The sequence below is a fragment of the Platichthys flesus genome, chromosome 3 (assembly GCF_949316205.1).
Source record: "Platichthys flesus chromosome 3, fPlaFle2.1, whole genome shotgun sequence".
In the NCBI taxonomy this organism is placed as follows: domain Eukaryota; kingdom Metazoa; phylum Chordata; class Actinopteri; order Pleuronectiformes; family Pleuronectidae; genus Platichthys; species Platichthys flesus.
The window spans coordinates 25,819,617-25,839,322 of NC_084947.1; the positions used below are offsets into that span (position 1 = coordinate 25,819,617).

The 19,706-nt window shown below is 40.6% G+C and overlaps 1 protein-coding gene across 1 annotated transcript in view; it reads right to left on the reverse strand.

Moving 5' to 3' along the window:
• LOC133950747 (protein Niban 2-like) overlaps window positions 1–19,706 on the reverse strand; it is a 54,195-nt gene that overhangs the window by 28,238 nt on the left and 6,251 nt on the right. Inside the window, exons 2-5 of the mRNA XM_062384857.1 lie at window positions 9,814–9,944; window positions 8,404–8,532; window positions 8,211–8,316; window positions 6,218–6,385 (exon numbers count right to left, since the gene is read on the reverse strand). Of these exons, the coding sequence (XP_062240841.1) occupies window positions 6,218–6,385; window positions 8,211–8,316; window positions 8,404–8,532; window positions 9,814–9,944 (534 nt within the window). The remainder of the gene's footprint in view (window positions 1–6,217; window positions 6,386–8,210; window positions 8,317–8,403; window positions 8,533–9,813; window positions 9,945–19,706) is intronic.

The following is a 19,706-nucleotide window of genomic DNA, read 5'->3' on the forward strand; positions in this document are numbered from 1 at the left end:
ATTAACATGAATTCCCAATGAATACAGCTAGATACATAGGGAGATACATTGTGATCCTGAAAATAGCAGTTTCTCTCTAAACTCCAGCTCATGGTCATCAAAATGATGTGACATTTTGAAACCAATTAAAATGCTTCTCTAAAATATTCAAAAACTGTGATGGCCTACCACAGCAGCATAGCGGCTGTGCAGGACCATCACAGAAGAAAACATCCTTTGACCTGAAAACAGCGAGACAGCAGCATATGTATTCATTACAATGAGTCTGATTGTTTGCTGGTGTCTGTGCCTGGGAGTCATCATTGTGTCTTTTTCTGTTGCATGACAGACAAAAAGTCTGTGCCAATACTTCCGATAGCGTGTATGCTAATGACCTTTATGGGAACAGAGCTTTCCAGTGCATTTCGCAAGCAGTTTGTTTCTGCGCTTATAGATCTACAGTGCTCTAAAAAGGTGTATGCTGATATCTTTTACTTTTGTATATTTTCTCACATCTTCTTTCAGATCATTAAATGATTAATCCAAAAAGCTATCCAAACCTACCTGGCCCAATGGGAAAAACTAATTGCCCACTCAATTTCAAAGTCAACCAATTAACTACATTTCAATAGAACCTGTCTGACAATGTGAACTAGACTACGACGACACATGATGCCAACCCTAACCCTAACATCGAGAGCCATTATATACAAATGGAGAAAACTTGGAACCGTGGTGAACTTTCCCAGGATTGGCGGTATACCAAAGTTCTTCCAAGAGCACTTTGAAAACCCAGACCAGATCGAAACAACTGCAGGCCTCGCTTGCCTTAGCTAAGGTCAATGATCATGTTCGCCACCAGCCATGCTCTGTTCTATTGTATCTTTACTCGATCTGCAGCAACACACTTTATTAAGTACTGTATATGTATAGAGCCATTCCTCTTTATTTTAAATGAAAGGAAACATGTGGTAATGGCCTTTATGTTGTACGATGAGACGAAAGGAAACAAATGGTTAAATCTTTTATCTAATGTAATATGGTTTATTGATGTAGCTTAAATCAAAACCTGTCTAGTGTGTTGGTGTGTGCTGTTTCAGCTTCACTATCAGTAGTAAACACTGGAGTCAAATAGTGCATGAGAAAGACGTAGCTTTTGATAAATGTTTCTACAATCCTCATGTTGGCTGCCTTCCAATGTAAATTACAATCTACTTAGAAGCAGTAAAGCATACTCATGCTGATTTTGAAATGCTGTACAGCCTTATTGGACAGTGGGGTGAAAACTCCCTACTATGACAAAGCCAGGATGTGTGTGCGTATGTAGGGGGAAGGGCAGTGACAAGACCAGAGTGCCTAGTATGAACTGTGACGGGAAGTTCCAAGACCCTTTCAATGAGGAGGTTATTATTTTCATAGGATTTCAAACAAACCCAAAATGATTTCCAGGCTCTTCTGTGATCTTAACCCTTTCATTACAAGTGCCAAGAAAAACTCATGAGAAACCTTCATTTAAAAAATTTAACATTTTGGGACACTCCGTGACATCCCTGTCCCTGTTGCTGAGAAGACCCCTCATAGCATGTTGCTGTTTCCACTATATTTCACTGTATATATGATATTTGCCAGGTGCTGGACAGAATGTTTGGAGTTCAAATTTCTGACATTTGCCAAACAACAAGCAGTCTTTCATATTTCCTTTGCTGGGGTCAGTTGTTCCAGGGCAGAGATACTACACTATTGAAGAACAACCATCTAAAAACATCAGACGGACAGCACTTTGGCTCGGTGGAACATTGCTTTCCATCTCAGGCACTTGAAAAGTTTGAGTTTGCAAGGATGAACATTTGATTGATGAGAATCCAAAGCAATTTATTAGTTCATAAGGTCGGTAAACAACAATCATGCTTCATGGGATCCTGTGTTTGTGACTCATGAGGGAGAGCTAATCCATCTCTCACACTAGAGGCAAAGCCCTGCCCTGTGCAGATACACTCTAACATGCAACTGTTTTCCAAAGAACACTTTATTTAGATTACATGGAGGATAGCCAAATCTTCAGAAATGAGGTAATGAACAGCCCGTCTGTTCCACGTGCCTTTATCTACTGAGAAGGGTTGAAAGAAGAGTGTGTTTGCCAACAGCGATGCACACCTAAACAAACCACTGAATGTGTTTCAAATAACAATCCAACCCTGTGGAGCCAATAGTGCCCTGTGAGTTCTATTCACCATTACACTAGGAGGGGACTACGATTTGAGACTCATGGAGATTGTGAAATTAGTGATCAGATGATGCATCTTAAAACAGTAGAGAAATTAACACTCTTCCAACAAGCCTTGGTTTCTCCTCTACAGCACTTTGTATCGGCTTTTGCTCGTCGGCTGGTAGGAATTTTGTAATCTGATGAGTTCTTCCTTGATTAACCGAGTAATCTCTGTCTTGGCTTTCTGCACAGCCAGGTCATTAGCACTCTCAATAGCCAGATAGATCTTGCGTTCTCCCTCCTTGGGCTCTTTGCCTGGAGGGAAATAGGTTCCTGATGGTGATGGCAACTTCAGAGTATTCACCAATACTTGCTGAGGGTTAAGGACAGAGGATGTCACACCCTGTTAAAGCCCTATGAGATGAATTGTAATTTGTGAATATGGGATATACAAATAAAATTTGATTGATTGATTGATTGGAATCTATCTTCTTATGAAATAACATGCTACAACTTTTCTAAAGTAATATCATTCAAAGTTCTCCTATCAACAGGGTGAAATGGGGGCTTGTTGTGATTAAGTTGTGATCAGTTGCGTGTCAACCCCTAAACTGGAAGAGTGCTACCTCCAGACTAGAGGGGTGGGGTTGATAGGTTTTTCGCTTTTTATCTTATTTGTTGGAATGCTCTTCATGTCCCCGAAGTGGTCAAAAAGACCAATGATTTAATTTGGTCCAAAATAAAAGATTGGCCAGCATTCCTGTCAGTAACTAATCCTACTAACAATGCACATCCTGCCTGGGCTCTCACTGCACATGACCAGAGTCTTCAGGCAGGGAAGCGTACACTGCTGAAGCACAGTCGATAACACTGTGTAGATAGACACCAGCAGTAAGTGAGCAGTACTCAGGCAGGTGTCCATGTGTTTTTGGGGCGTAACTTTTGATGGGCCAATATGAGGGGGTGGACTCTATCTGTAAGTGTAGGCTGCTCTTGCTAGCTTTCCAAAGAAGGAGGCTTATTATCCATTCTTTGCTCTTTAATAGCTACAGTCACCTTCACATGAGACACAGACTTTACAGGCCTGTGCCCCTCACATCCCACAGCATAGACGTCTGCTGCTGACAGTTGACTGTCGCTGGTGGTGAGAATTTATGTTTCTGAATACACAACACAACAACACAAGACTGGAATCTCAACGTCTGGGCAAGAGTTCTGAACTTGTTTTGGACCAAACTGAACCAGTTAACACAACCACATTACTTCAACTCCAGCAGGAAACATTTCTGTCAGGGGAAACTATATTACATCACTGAGCTCCCTCTCCTTCCCCACTAGGTTAAAGTGACCAACGCATCACACTTAATCAAATAGACCAAGCAGGAAAGTTGCCACAGGGCACTGAACTCCCAAGGCCTCTGAACACTTGACATGTATCGTTTGGTTTGTTTGAGAATATAAAAAACAATAAAATTCCTCAACTATAAAGACCAAACCCTTTTAAAGGATCCCACATTATATCCTCATCTTAAGACTGTGTGTTGAGGGGATTCTTGTCAATAGCCAGTCTTCATAGCTGAAATAACTTTATTTGTATAGCACTTATTTAAACAAAGGTAAGCGTATGTTAGGGTCATTTTCAATTCACCTCAAAACACATTACTAAAAAAATAGTGTTTTTGAAGAGTACATAATACACAGAGAGCACAGGCCCCAGGGTCTCCATGTGGGTTAACCCTGCCGTGTTTTACACAACTGACAGAACCTCCTGTGTGGAGAAGAATGACTTTTTGACCTGGGTTGAGATGGGTGCACCCACACCTTGTTTAAAAGAGTTGTTAAAAAGCCAGCACAGGTCGCAAAGCTTTGTGTGGTACACAGAGAACATATGGAAGCATTCAGCCAATTCCACGTCATACAGCTGGTCTGTGTCACAGCTCAGGCATGTTAACTATTGGTGCCGTTTCCTCTTTCAGGTTCTTCACAGCCCCTGCCCTCACAACTCGTACAGGCATCCAATCAATGCTCTGCTCAGACATTAAGGAGCAAAAGGAAATCTACTCGTGGGGTTACTTAGCTGCACAACCTTATACGTTTTCCTGGTTTTCATGTTCAAGTTTTATGACTGAAAATTACAGCTAACGAAAACTAAGTAAGTCTAAAGTCTGAGGCTTTTTGTCCCTTCAGTGCTCAAAAAGGTCCCATAATGATTATGTGGAAAAAACCTGAGAAACACAGTGAAATAAAGCCAGAGCTTCAAGGTATTTAAAGAAATGACACACTGATAAGGAGCAGACTTAGTTTAAACAATGTGCTGTTGGTGAGCAGCACTGTAAAAACTGCCTCAGGAACTACAGTACATATTCATCATTTCAGTCACCTCAATGAGAAGGGAAGTTGGAGACATCATTGCGTAACTCTGACTCACAACCATAGCTGCACCACATTTTGTGTAAACAATGATTCATTATGAAAATGACAGTCTTGTTTCAAGTGTCCAAAGCACTAAGCTGCTTTAAACATCGAGTGTAACAGCACTGAAATCCCGAGCTTTAGTTTCAGTGAGCAGAGGAAGACAAAGCAGGGGCCAGCGGGCTGTGTGTCCCAGGAAACATGCTTTCAATGAACAAAAAGAAAACGAGGTTTAATTAATGAATGATGTACGCTAACTATGTTTTACCACATTCTGACTTCATCATAGGAAGATGAACACAGAACATTACAGCTGCAGTAGCAAATTACAAATGACTATCATATGACAGTCTTAGATTAACTCTATTGCACACAAGTAACCAGATGTTGAATTATGGAAAACAGAGCAGAATACCACTCGTGCGGTCTGTGTTTATAACTACGTCTGAGAATGTATCTGCAGGTCCGCTGGATAAATGTAGCACCTGTCAGTTAATTTACAGTTAAGGCAAAGCAGCAGAGGTGTAGTTAAGCTCAGGTTGAAGTGGCAGGTTCCTCCTGGACCTGCCTCTTGCTAATCTGAGCTAAAACACATCGTGGATCAATGCCAGGAGGTGTTTATTTTTACTACTTTCAGACCAATGCCATTTTAAAGACAGTGAAAGCTAGTCAACATTAGCCTGTTGCAGACAGTTAAAATTGCAGGTCAAATGAGAACTCTCATGACATGAAATGATGAAGATGCAGAAAAAATAGGAGCAAAATGGAGAATAACATTGATACCCAATAATTGTTCACACGCCTTCATCATTGTTGTCCTCCTGATCCCCCTTTTCCAACCATTAGAATATGACAAGCCCTCCGATGCAATTACAGGTCGCACCTGCTATGTTTTGCTTACAACTGGGAAATTAATTTTCAGGGGCCTTGCAAATTTAATTGTGGTCAAAATATTTTTGGTGCGTTAACCAAAATAATACCCAGTCCCAGTGTTGGTGAAAAAAGTGATTTCCTTCCTTTGTGAACTACCGTGCAACAGGAAGGCTGCTAGATGTGGGTTGAAAAGTGAGCTAAAGAATTGTCCCCTAGCCCTGAAGAAAAGGTCTTTATGTATAAGTGCATATATGTGTAAATGTATCACTAGGCCTTTCCAATAATCTTGATGCTATTCACAGGGCCCAAATAATGAAAATTGTGTCACTGGCCAAATATTACCTGAACTCACTGTAGTCAAAAATCAAGTAACTTGGTCAATACACTAAAGCACATCCATAACACTGCTTACAGGCTTCATAGTGGAGAGGGGCAGAAAACTGTAAATGAACAAAGCAAATTACCCAACATGTTTGAGCCACAGCTTTTCAGTCTCAAACAACTTGTGGGGAAACTTTGAGCCACTCCCTCGCACTTGAAGCCCTGGGCAGCCACAGACTCTCCCATGATGCTTCAGAGCATTATAATATGTCATGGTGCCCTATTACTCTTTCATTTACAACATTAGAGCTTTGTAACTCGTGCCTTACATCAATAAACTGCCAATTGACATGAATACCAAAATATGGTCCAAGTGCCAATCCCCATGTCAGAAGTTTGGAGTAAGGAGTAAGTAGAGACCCTCACCATCATTGGCATGACGGACACAGTCCTGTAAGACAGCTTGCCACTTCTGTTGTTCTTTCTCTGTCCCCACACAGAAGTAGTAGTGACGGGCATAAGGGTGCCAGAGGATCAGCGGGAACTGACTGGCACACTTTAGGAATGGAGAACTTCCCACCTTGGCTTTCACATCTGGGGGAAAACAGGCATAATACAACAATGAATATCATAATGTATTTGAGTATGTTTGTGTAGTTGTCAGCAGGTAAAGGATGACCAATGCATTTTATGCAATCAAGCAAGAATGAAAAATCATTATCTTAAATAACACTCAAGTAACAATCTTTCCAAACAAACCAATCCTCTACAATGTGAAATATGCAAAGTGGGGTTTGTGACAAAGGCAGCAAAGGTTTTCCTGAGATGGAATAGTTGCAAGAACAACAGCCTTTCGATAAAGTTAATTATCTTCAGAGTTTGGGTTCCCAACAAGCAGCTTTCATAAGATCACATTTTGACAGGTGATAATCTTCACTTCCATCACGATTCGATAATGCATCACCTGTCAATGACTCAAATACGATTCACCTGCCAAGTCATGCACAGTGATTCTCTATGTCATGCAGTAATGTTGATACTCTCCACATTGATTTAACATTTATTATTTCTATTGTTATTTAAGAGTAAAGTGAGGACAGTCAGACAGGATGCTCCGACAGTGTACAAGACAACAGGCCCTAATGTTTGTCTGCTCTGATCCAGAAGCAGCAGCGTTTGTAGGTGCTGGAAACTCGATTCGATCATTATCTGTCACTGAATCAATGCAGAGTCGTCCATTTCGGTATCGATTCTAAGGTGCACCAACCTCTACATTTTGCCTGACCATGTTACAGATTTTTTTTCAAATAAATGAACTAAAAGCTAAGAAGCTGAAACTTCATTTGGGGGAATTTGTGAAGGAGTCTAGTTTCTGCGGCTGTTTGAAACCAGAACAAATGTTCCAAGTTTATCTTTAATTGTCACAGAGCAGATCACTGATATATTTCATGATAGTGAAAAAAACAATGAAACTCTGACCTGTGATGAACAGTTCCACTGTATTTTTGTGCATGGGCTCACTGCCTAGTTTGATATGAAGGCGGTACTACTGTCTTTGCAAGCTGAGCATGTTGTGGCAAGTGCAACTGGAAAAGGCTGACACTGCATTTTCCTACTCTGCACAACCAGGTGCCTGCTATGATGTCTCAATATGCTGGTGTGTTTGCTTAACTCCTTCAGGCATTTGGCAAAGCCTTTGGGACATGAGGAGTAAACAGAGGAAACTAACAGTTTAACCGAGTTCCACAGTAACTCGGTTAAACTGTGTTACTGTGGAACCAGCTGATGTGCCTGACAATCTACAAAACTAAATCATTGAGGTGCAAAGAGACAGCAAGCTCAAAGCTACAGCAGGTACAACAACCTCCCTCTGTCCAAGGCATGAACTGAAGTTTGCACAACCTACAGCTCTACAGTTGTTTCCAATACTGACTGTTCACAAAGACTCAGTTTAGAGAAACCATTCCAGCAATCAAAGTAGAGAGGTTAAGTGTTGTGCCAAGTGATTCTGTTCTTTTATATAGATCTCTAAGCATTTTATAAAAAATTTAATAACCTTTGAAAAGAAAAAGGTTTTCCTTCCCTGGCCTAAACCAAATACAAACCAGATAATGAAATATTAAATTTTCCTCACTAGTCAAGTAAAGTCGACTTCATTTAGGAAAAGAATATGAAGCTGGCTCCTCAAACTTTATAGCTCTAATCATACTTCCATCATCCCGGATGATATTTCAACTCAAACTTCTTCTTTTATACGTGTAAAAAAATAACTCCGGACTAGACAGGAAATCAGCAGAAACCCTTATCAACCTCATCATGAAAACATGCTAATGTTACTTCCAGTCCAGAGTTTTAGCTGTCATGTTTTGGCTGCTATCATTTCCAACCTGACAAAACATACAAACATCCTCCTCCTCACCAGGCAGGCTGTTGCTGATCAGGTCGAGGTACTGCTCCATGGATGTCAGCACTTTGTAGCCAGCACAGTTGATGGTTCCTTTGGGAGTGAGGCCTTTGTCATGGGACTGGTAGATAAGACCGGGGGCAGAGTTAACACATCTAGCAGTGAATCAAACTTGTATCCTATAAAACAGACTGTATTTTCCACTCACCACTTTGTTGTCATAGAAGTTGATGTTATAGGAATCCGGGATGAAGAAGAAGTGGTTCCTCCATTTCTTGTTCTCCTCCAGGTACTGAAAGAGTGAGCCAGAGAAGATGGACTTGTTCTCCAGAGGAATCTGTGGAACACAACACATTCAGCTCAAACCTTAAACACCGCAAAGAAATGTTCATGCATCTCAAATCAATTAGTCACTGATTTATTTTCCTAAGCAGAGCCGACTGCATTTTTCTCAGTATACTTGAACCAGGTCATTATGAGAGTGTAGAATCAACCTCAGTGGGAATGACGGTTTCTACCTGTGTCAATTATCTTTAAAAGTACATAAAGCTTTTGTCAAAAAAACCAAATCTAAAACGAAACCCAATAAAATGTATTTCTTCTAGAATTTGCCGTCTCTAGCAGGAAGAGGATGAACCATGTTGATTAGGACATGTGAGAATAATGCCCTTGCTCTTCTTGGTTCTGTGCTATAGGCTACATGCAGATTTTGGGTACCTATACATATTTGATGCCTTACTGTAAAAAATAAATTAACTGCATAAGTATTTTTCTTGATAAAATGGCCAATGTTATGATTTGAATCTGATCAAAGACTAAATAAACAGCGGTTGGAGTCCATGCCTCTTGGGACTCTTATCTTTGGAGAGGAACTTTTACAGTTTTATAAAGTCTGGAGTCCATTTACAACCTATTTAGAACCGGATTGTCTAAGAACAATAACAGGTCTGCCCTGCTGGGATTTGACTTCAGGGCAATAGTTGGTTTATTGTCAATGAATTGTGTTTGTACATTCCTAATCTGTATCATAGCTTGTTTCCATAACTAACTAACTAACCCTAACCGTTAAAAGGTATGAGATAACAATTTAATTATAATTTAATAATTCTGACTCAAGTTTAAATTTAGATTTAAACGATCTCATAATTCTGATTTAGTAAGTCTTGGTAAATCCTAATGCTTCAGTGTGTTAGATTTAGGTGAAAGGGATCAATTGGCAGAAAGTGAATACCAAATAATCCTAGTGATGTTTTCACTATTGTGTAATCTACTAAATTGTATGAATAGTTTTCTTTAGCGTAGAATGGACCCTTTATGGTTAAAAACTTGATATTTACATCTGGAGAGGGTCCTCTCTACGGAGGCCGCCATGGTGTTTAGATTGAACAAACTAAACACCTTTTGAGATTATATGACAACTGAAGGCTAACACAGGTTTTCCATTATGTTATCAAGGGCAGGCTGAGGTGAGGGGTATTCAGCTGCAAAATTCAACTTCCCCATTAGATGTCATTAAATTCTACACACTGAACCTTTAACATGAGCGTTTTTACTTCCATCTTTCTTCACATTTCATCTGCTTTCCGGTTTTTCCAGGCAGAACTTTCAGGGGTTTTACCTTGCGATGCAACAGCTGGGGTTGGGGGCCACCTCCTCCTTCTATGTCAAAACGAACTTTGTTGAAGAGAGCCACTCCATACTGCTGCTCGTACAGACGCCCAAAGTCCCCTATAACTGCCCCAGTCCGAGCTGCAACACAGACACAAGGAGAGTGAGTTATGAACGTAGTGGCGAATAGTTCAAGAAACGTTCTGCGTTATTAGGGCCCGAGCACCGAATGGTGAGAGACCCTATTGAAACTGTAGGCATTATTAGGGCCCGAGCACCGAAATCGGTGGGAGGCCCTATTGAAATTGAAATGATTATTATTAGGGCCCGAGCACCGAATGGTGAGAGGCCCTATTGAAATTGAAAGGATTGTTATTAGGGCCCGAGCACCGAAATCGGTGGGAGGCCCTATTTAAATTGAAATGATTATTAGGGCCCGAGCACCGAAATCGGTGGGAGGCCCTATTGAAATTGAAATGATTATTATTATTATTATTATTTTTCTCTGTTTAAACTCATTGGCTTTTTGAGGGCTTTAATGTGCTCAAAAAGTTGTAGGAGTTTGCAGCAAATTCGAAGGTATTGCAGTATTCTGGAGTATTTTGAAAAGGGCGTGGCAAAATGGCTCAAGAGCGCCGCCTACGGAAAAGCCCCTCATTTAGCATTCACCGATCCTCAAAAAAAACATAGACTATCAGTGCATTATGAATAACGCAACAGGAAGCCCGGCAGTTTGACTTTAGTGGCCATTTTGGTCATATTCCATATTTTTTCTTTGATGTACTTGTCGTACAGCTTTCATCAGATCAACTTCAAATTTAGACGATCGTCATCACAACAAATTGGAGATCTAAAGTTATTGAAGGATTATGTTTTAGCAAAACTGTCTGACCGTGGTGTGGCGTTAAAGTTTGATGAAACGCCATTAAAACACAAGCTTCCATATTTCAGACATATTTTGTCCAATTGAGTCCAAACTAGACACATACGACAAGAGTCGCGACCAGAAGACATCGGTGCAGAAATTGTGACTTACAATCACAGCGCCCCCTGGTGGCAACAGGAAATGTCTTGTTTTTAAGACGTGTTATGTTTTTATGTACTACTCGGAGAGCTTTCATCAGATCAACTTAAAAATTAGATGAGACTCTACAAAACAAGATGAAGATCTAAAGTTATCAATATTTAAACTTTTCATCATACCGTGTGACCGTGGTGAGGTCTCAAAGTTCGACTAAACGCCAATATAAGCGAGCTTCTGTAACTTAGACATATTTTGTCCAATCGACTCCAAACTACACATATAAGACAAGAGTCGCGACCGGAAGACATCTACCTAGAAATCATGACTTAAAAGGAAAGCGCCCCCTGGTGGCATCAGGAAATGTCTTGTTTTTGTACATCGTGCGCTTTGCTTTATTTGTCGGAGAGCTTTCATCACATCAATTTAAAATTTAGACGGGTGGCATCACAACAAGATGGAGATCTAAAGTTATCAAAGAAACAACTTTTCGACACACCGTCTGACTGTGGCGGGGCGTCAAATCAGCTCACCATGACACACGAAAACGCTTAAAGGGGACATATTCGCTTTAAAGGGGACATATTATTTCCATTTCACCACAGTTGATATGGTTCCTTGGGGTCTTAATGAAATGTCTGTAAAATATTTTGGTAAAAATACCCCAAGGATAATTTAAAACCGCACCTTTTTACTCTGTCTAAAACAGACCTCCTCAGATCAACCTGTTTTGAAGGCCCCGCCCCCCTCTCACCCCGCCCCCATCTTACCCCACCCCCTTTCACCCCTCTCATCCCTCCCCCTTCTCACCCCTCCCCCCTCTCATGGAGGTGTAGGACATGTGCTTGAATGTGTTCTCACTACAGAATGCATTCAACATCTATAGGGCAGATTATGGGCCTCGTGAAAATTTACGTATTCTGGGATATTTGGAAATGGGTGTGGCAAAATGGCTCAACAGCGCCACCAACGGTGCTTTCCCTCATTTACGGAGAAACACCTCATTTAGCATTCACTGATCCGCACGAAATTGAAGACAGTTGTGTATCATCACCAGATGCACAAAAAACGCGCCGGAGCAATATGAAAAACGCAACAGGAAGCACGCCATTTTCGATTTCGTGGCCATTTTGGTCATATTCCATAATCTTTTACTTTGATATACTTCTCGTACAGCTTTCATCACATCAACTGAAAATTTAGACGAGTGTCATCACAACAAGATGGAGATCTAAAGTTATCAAAGAAACAACTTTTCGTCACACTGTCTGACTGTGGCGGGGCGTCACATCAGCTCGCCATGACACACGAAAACGCTTTAACTTCCGTGTTCATGGGTCCATCTCCCTCAAACTACATGTGTGTATCATCAGCCCCCCTCCCTTGAAGATATTCAGATGGTTTTAAAGAATGGGCGTGGCAAAATGGCTCAACAGCGCAACCAACGGAGCTTCCCCTCATTTATGGAGAAACACCTCATTTAGAATTCACTGATCCTCACGAAATTGAAGACAGTTGTGTATCATCACCAGATGCACAAAAAACGCGCTCGGAGCAATTTGAAAAACGCAACAGGAACCCCGCCATTTTCGATTTGGACCATATTCCATGTTTTTTATTTTCAAGTACTTCTTGGAGAGCTTTCATCAGATCAACTGAAAATTTAGACGAGTGTCATCACAACAAGAACGAGATCTAAAGTTATTGAACGATCAATTTTTCGCCACACCGTGTGACCGTGGCGAGGCGTCAAAATGTGACTAAACGCCATCAAAACACAAGCTTCTGTATCTTGGACATATTTGGTCCAATCGAGTTCAAACTATACATGTAAGACAAGAAGCGCGACCTGATGACATCAACAAAGACACCATGGCTTAAAATCATAGCGCCACCTGCTGGCTACAGGAAGTGAAGCGTTTATCTTGCAGCAGTGCGCAAATGCATGCAACGCTGAGACGAGCGCTTGGTCATCAAACGTTCTCTCTTCCCCGACCGCAACAGACTTGAAATTGCCTGTGCTCGGGCCCGTTAGTGCTACAACGTAGCCCTAGTTATTATTATTATTATTTTTCTCTTGCGTAAATGAATTGGCTTTTTGAGGGCTTTAATGTGCTCAAAAAGTTGTAGGAGTTTCCAGTAAATTCAAAGGCGGCGAAAATGTACGTATTCTGGAGTATTTTGAAAAGGGCGTGGCAAAATGGCTCAAGAGCGCCACCTACGGAAAAGCCCCTCATTTAGCATTCACCGATCCTCCAAAAAAACAAATACTGTTGTGTATCATGACTAGATGCACAAAAAAATCCATCAGTGCATTATGAAAAACGCAACAGGCAGCCTGCCAGTTTAACTTTAGTGGCCATTTTGGTCATATTCCATATTTTTTCTTTGATGTACTCGTCGTACAGCTTTCATCAGATCAGCCTAAAATGTAAATGACTGTCATCATAACAATATGGAGATTGAAAGTTATCAAAAAAATCAACTTTTCGTCATACCGTGTGCCTGTGGCGTGGCGGCAAAGTGTGATGAAAACGCCATCAAAACACGAGCTTCTGTATCTCAGACATATTTTGTCCAATCGAGTCCAAACTAGACACATACGACAAGAGTCGCCACCAGAAGACATCGGTGCAAAAATTGTGACTTACAATCACAGCGCCCCCTGGTGGCAACAGGAAATGTCTTGTTTTTGGTACGTTTTATATTTTTATGTTCTTCTCGGAGAGCTTTCATCAGATCAAATTAAAAATTAGATGAGACTCTACAAAACAAGATGAAGATCTAAAAGTTATCAAAATTTAAACTTTTCATCAATCCGTGTGACCGTGGTGAAGCTTAAAAGCTTGATGTGCAAAATTAAAAGACTTGTTTTCATTTCAACCATGTCTGTGTTTCATGGTCTTATACTGACCTCTAGTGGCTTTATATTGCCGGCACACCTACTTTTACCGCAATATTAAGTCACTAGAGGGTAGTGTAGGATCATGGTTTGACCAAGGCACAAATTGTGTCACCTAAGGCAGGGGTAGGCAACCTTTACTATTTCCTCCACTCTTCCCCCAATTTAAAGCTGTCTGGTGCCGCACAACATATTTGATAACACAGGTTAGAAAGTTATATATATATATATATATATATAGTCATACAATATATATAAAAACTATAGTTTGTTGCATTTATTAAATAATAGAACGACAATAAAGACAACTGTTGACATTTAACTGCTATTTTTACCTGTTACAAAATAGGAAAACACCAAACTCTGACCATGGCGTGGAGTCAAAGTCTGATCACACGCCATCAAAACACGAGCGTCTGTATCTTGGACATAGTTGGTCCAATCAACTCCAAACTAGACATGTAAGACAAGAGTCGCGACCTGATGACATCTACAAAGACACCATGACTGAAAATCCTAGCGCCACCTGCTGGCTACAGGAAGTGGAGCCTTTATTGTTGCTGCAGAGCTTAAAACGCACGCAAGGCAGAGACGTGCGCTTGGTCATCGATCGTTCTCTCTTCCCCGACCGCAACAGACTTGAAATTGCCTCGGGCCCGTTAGTGCTACAACATAGCCCTAGTTCTTCTTATTGTTCTTTTTCTTATTATTCTCCGAACAATGAATTGGCTTTTTGAGGGCTTCAACGTGCTCAAAAAGTTTTTAAACTTTCCAGTAAATTAGAGAGTGGTGAAAATTTACGTATTCTGGAGTATTTGGAAATGGGCGTGGCAAAATGGCTCAAGAGCGCCGCCTGGAACGCAGCCCCTAGGTTTCCACATAATGGATTTTCACCAAAATCGGGACATAGGTGTATCGTCACCAGTCATGAAAAAAAGTCTAAAGGAGCATTATGAAAAAAGCAACAGGAGGCTGCCATTTTGAATTTAGTGGCCATTTTAACCATATTCCACATTTTTTCTTTGATTTACTTGTCGTAGAGCTTTCATCTGATCAACTTCAAATTCAGATGAGTGTCATCACAACAACATTGAGAAAAAAATGATCAAGGGAATTTTTTTTCGTCACACCGTGTGACCGTGGCGTGGCGTCAAAGTTTGATTAAACGCCATCAAAACACAAGCATCTGTATCTCGAACATACATGGTCCAATCGAGTCCAAACTAGACATGTAAGACAAGAGTCCCGGCCTGATGACATCTACACAGAAATCATGATTTGAAATCACAGCGCCCCCTGGTGGCTACAGGAAGTGACATGTTTTATATTTTGATGAACTGCTCCTGGCTGCTTTACAATATACAGCTCAAATGACCTCAGTCAAGTCATTGGATCAAGGTCAGAATTGTGACATTTCCTCAAACCATGTACACATTGATGTTTGGCGAAGGATCATCCTTCGCCAGACGAGGCGATGTTTTCATAAGTCCACTGTGCATTGTCCTATTACTACCACACTTCTGTCACATGATAATAGTAAAAGCCTGAACAGCTCTGTGTGTCAATATTTCCTCAGTGTAATAGCACCACCTACGGATTCGCCAGGAAACAGGAAGTACTGTTAATCCACTCTGCATTATCCAACCGTCTCCAAACTACTGACCTATAATCACAATACTGATCCGAACAGCTCCACATATAAATATTAGTTCAGGGATATAGCACCACCTACTAATCAGTGTGAAAATTACGTTGTGGTAAAATTGTCCAATTAACACAAAATTGCTCATGCTATATCAGAGCGGCTACTTGAACAGATCTATATGTCTGTGTGTAATAATAGTGATGGCGCGACCTACTGGCAGACCTACTGCCGCAGAGCGCAAAATGGATGCAACGCGGAGACATGCGCTTAGTCATCGATCGCTCTCTCCACCGACCGCAACAGGCTTCAACGTGCGGGTGCTCGGGCCCGCCAGTGCTACAACGTAGCCCTAGTTGTGAATGTGCTTGCAATGACTGCCATGCTCATCAAACAATAAGCCCAAGGAGCATTGAAGCATCAGGGTGTGGTAGTACTTTGTCAACATGTATTTTCCTCTGTGTCTTACCAAAGAGATTCAGAAACATGAAGAAATACTGTCTCTTGATAATAACATTTACACTTTACAAGAGAATGAAAGAGCTGGTTAATTCACATGATTCACACTCAAGCACATACATAGAAGGAAAAAAAGCCAGCAAACAGAAGCGTTATTTAATCACGCAGTAATATTGGCCTTAAGTTTTCAATACTGACTAAATGTAGCCATCATACTGATTATACCAGACAAAGTACGACTGCAGTGAACTGAGCAGAGCTGAGTGTTACTGAGCGTTCATTTTTGAGAGATGGTGTGATCCTAAATAAGTCTAATATCAAAAGTGGAGAAGCATTTTAGATCTATAAAAACATTTGCATCCAGTAGGTAACCTGCATCATATTGTTCAAATGGAATTCAGCTGGTGGGAAATATGTTCGGTAGTTGAAACTGCAGTCGGGAGGAGGATGATGCGTTTGGTCCCATCTGTTCCACATTGTGGTTATGAAATGTTGATGAAATGTGGATGTAGGGAGCCCACAATTAAACTTTCTGGAAGGCCGCCACACTCATAATGAGCGCTGAACCGAGTCTGGCAACGAAGATGGATGTGAGCTGTAGAAGATGTAATTTTCTTTCACAAACAACTGGTTCATTAGAATTTCTAACAAACAGCTGCGATGTCGACCTTGTATCAAAATGTTGTATCACACAAGATGGCTAAAGGTGCAATGGGCTTTACATCACTGTTTGAAGTGTGATAATAAAAGCAAACTATCTTGAATAAACATCCTGGCGCCCAAAGAGAGTGAATTGTTTCTCTTCCACATTTGGTTGATATGAGTCACCTCAGTCGACCTCCAGTTCCCTCCCACAAAGAATGTATCACACAGAGCTGCTTGAGTGTCACAGGGGTTAACACAAAGCGAACAAGCTAGCCATCAGTGAATTAGAGTGATGCTTGCTGAGGCTATCTTATATCTGTATCCCTCTCTCTGGCCACACTCATTTTATTACCTGATAATCGCTGTGATTAATTCAAATAACTTTGCTCCTGAACAGGCACATGCTGTTTTCTGACTAACTGGCCCTTTGGACAGGAAGTCCCAAGAGGAATGTGACCTTTAGCTAGGAAAACAAGAGATGGAGGAAGGGGAGACATGCCAAGAGAAAGTTAAGTCCAGTTTTTTTTATGTTATTTGCCATTTTTAATTACTCTGTCATGTGCTTATTAAGCAAATAATTAAAGCCTGGAGACCTATACTTTTCTCACAGTCCAGACCTCCCTTGGTGGTGTGATGATGTGGAGAATGTTTTCTTGACACAATTTGGACCATTAATACCAATCAGTCCTGGTTTGAATGTCAGTTTATCTGAGTATTGTTACTGACCATGTTCATCTCTTTATGGCCAGTTTATCATCTTCTAAAAGCTACGTCCAGCAGGATGTGCTCCATGTCACAAATTAAAAATCTCAAACCGGTTTCATTTACTTCTTGATATTTCATGAAGTTCATGGAACTTCAGTGACCTCCTCAGTCACCAGATGTGAATCAAGTAGAATTTTTGAATGTAGTAGAACAGGAGCAGAATTAAAATTTTCAATAGCTTGAGGAACCGAGTCTTTTTGTATAGTAACAATGCCAGATGTCAGTACTACTTCCGGTCAGAGAATGTTATCGAAGAACTTAGTAAGTAGATAAGTGCACACAAGATAAACTTCCTCTTTTTGGGTGGGAGGGGCTGGAGCAGTGCAGGATGAATGCATCATAGGCGGGGGATCGGAAAACAAGTCAGGGCTGACTCAGTTCATTTTTAATGCAGACAGCAACAATACAACTGCTTCACATTCATGTTAGTCATACAGCACTAAGCTCCACATGACCATGACTACACATGAGAAAGTTCCTGAAAGGGGGAAAACCCAAGCCCTAACCCAATGTAGGACCGGTGTAAATCAAAGAATAAACCCTGGTGACCACTGTCCTTTACAATGCTACTTTAGATAGGTGTTAGAATATCTTATCTCAATTAAAACGTTTTGTCATATTCCCAAATCACAATTTGCCTCATTACATTATCTGCTCTTAATCATCAATGACACTGAGGAACAACTACCAATAAAATGATAAGTCCTCAGAGAGAACCACATGTGAGGGATCCCTCCCCTGAGAGGCAAAGTAGTGTAATATATGTCAAATGTAACATGACACATCAACGAATTAAAATATTTGCAAACTGCCGCTTTCATTAGAAAGGTATTTATACAAAACAAAAAGTCTGATAGAGAAGAAGGGAGATGGAATGGCAAATGCAATGATAGAGGCATTATATGTAAATAGTCACATTGTCCATCAAAACAATGTAGTTGTCATCATAATCCCTGAAGTAGATTCACTTCACAGATATTTATATCAGGAAAAAAGCATCAATAAAAAAACTCACAGAGTCCAATCTGTAGTTTCATCCATCTGGCAAGAGTGACAGCAGCTGCTTAATTTCTTTGAAACACACCGTGGCTGACATACTTCTTTTGGAAGAGTCACTCAGCGTCATCACAAAAAGCAGAGGGGGATCAAAGACCTCATTCATAACAAGCAAGAGACAACAGCGGGAGATAAACTCGCAGATAAAGTTGCTGCTATTTGACATTGATATCTACATTAACACAAGTTGGCAAACCCTGCAGTGTTTGCCCTGAAAACATTCCTCAATTCAGGACATTACATTGCCAAAACTAAGAGGATCCAACAAAGTGCCTGATGTGTTGTGACTATTTGAAGTATTTCTCACTGAGTTTTTTTTATCCTTTTTCAAGACACTAGTGTGTGAACGGCCGTATGTAAGGTTCCTTTCATAGTGTGAAGGTGTCTTTATCCACCATTAGTTAAGGGCTACAGACTGATTCTGCCACGCTTGTCTTTAACCCTATTCATCCGAGGACTGAGCTGATATATGGATGTACTTTCAAGGACTGAGCTGATATATGGATGTACTTTCACTCACAAACAACATTATGTGAACTGTTCCTGTGGAATACTATAGGAGTGAGAGGGACAAAGGGAGAGTCTCTTGAAACTGAAGACGGACGATTAACTAGATCATATTGCATGTACACTCAGCGTTATTATAACCATATAATTTCTCGCTGCCTAAAGTTAATAAGAAAAATTAATGAAACTGCCTGCAATCACCTACCAAGCCATACAAAGAAGAACATTCTGTTCTTAGCTTTGATAAATACCTGGACTGTGCCCGGCATAATCACAACATTCATCTCCAGTGCTATAGAGCACACATCTGACAAGAGTAATGTACCCATTATTTCTGCCTGCGTCTGTAATCCGATTTAATCTTTTGGAGTGGGCAGTTTTATTAGCACTGCAGAGGTTGTCAGGTCAGTCTTTTTTGGCATAACAAAATAAGTCATGTAACCTCACATTAAACTTCATCCATTTGACCAACTGTTTACACTGTAAAAGTTACAGAGACTTAAACTGAATGTACTACACTACAAATGCAATCTGATGTATATAAGATGACTAAAGAGCTCTGTGAGAACTGCAGAGGACCAGACTTCTTTTTCAGAGGAGGAAAATAAGTCACAAAAGAAGCCTCATCCATGAGTCTATCCTGTTACAGGTTACTAACACTACCACTACACTACCACTGTTCAAGGTGGAGCAAGATTTTAGTAGTTTACATACTGTTGTTCTAGTTTGGTCACGTAATTTCAGACCTAGGGGTCAGGCCCCTTTTAATGGCCACTGGATAAACCTAAGAGGAGATGATCAATGAAAGACAAAAGAAGGATAGTTCTGACATATTTTTATTTATCAAATCTTTCCTCAAATATATTGATCTTTTACCTGGGTAAGTGCTTCAGATTTGGAAGTTAT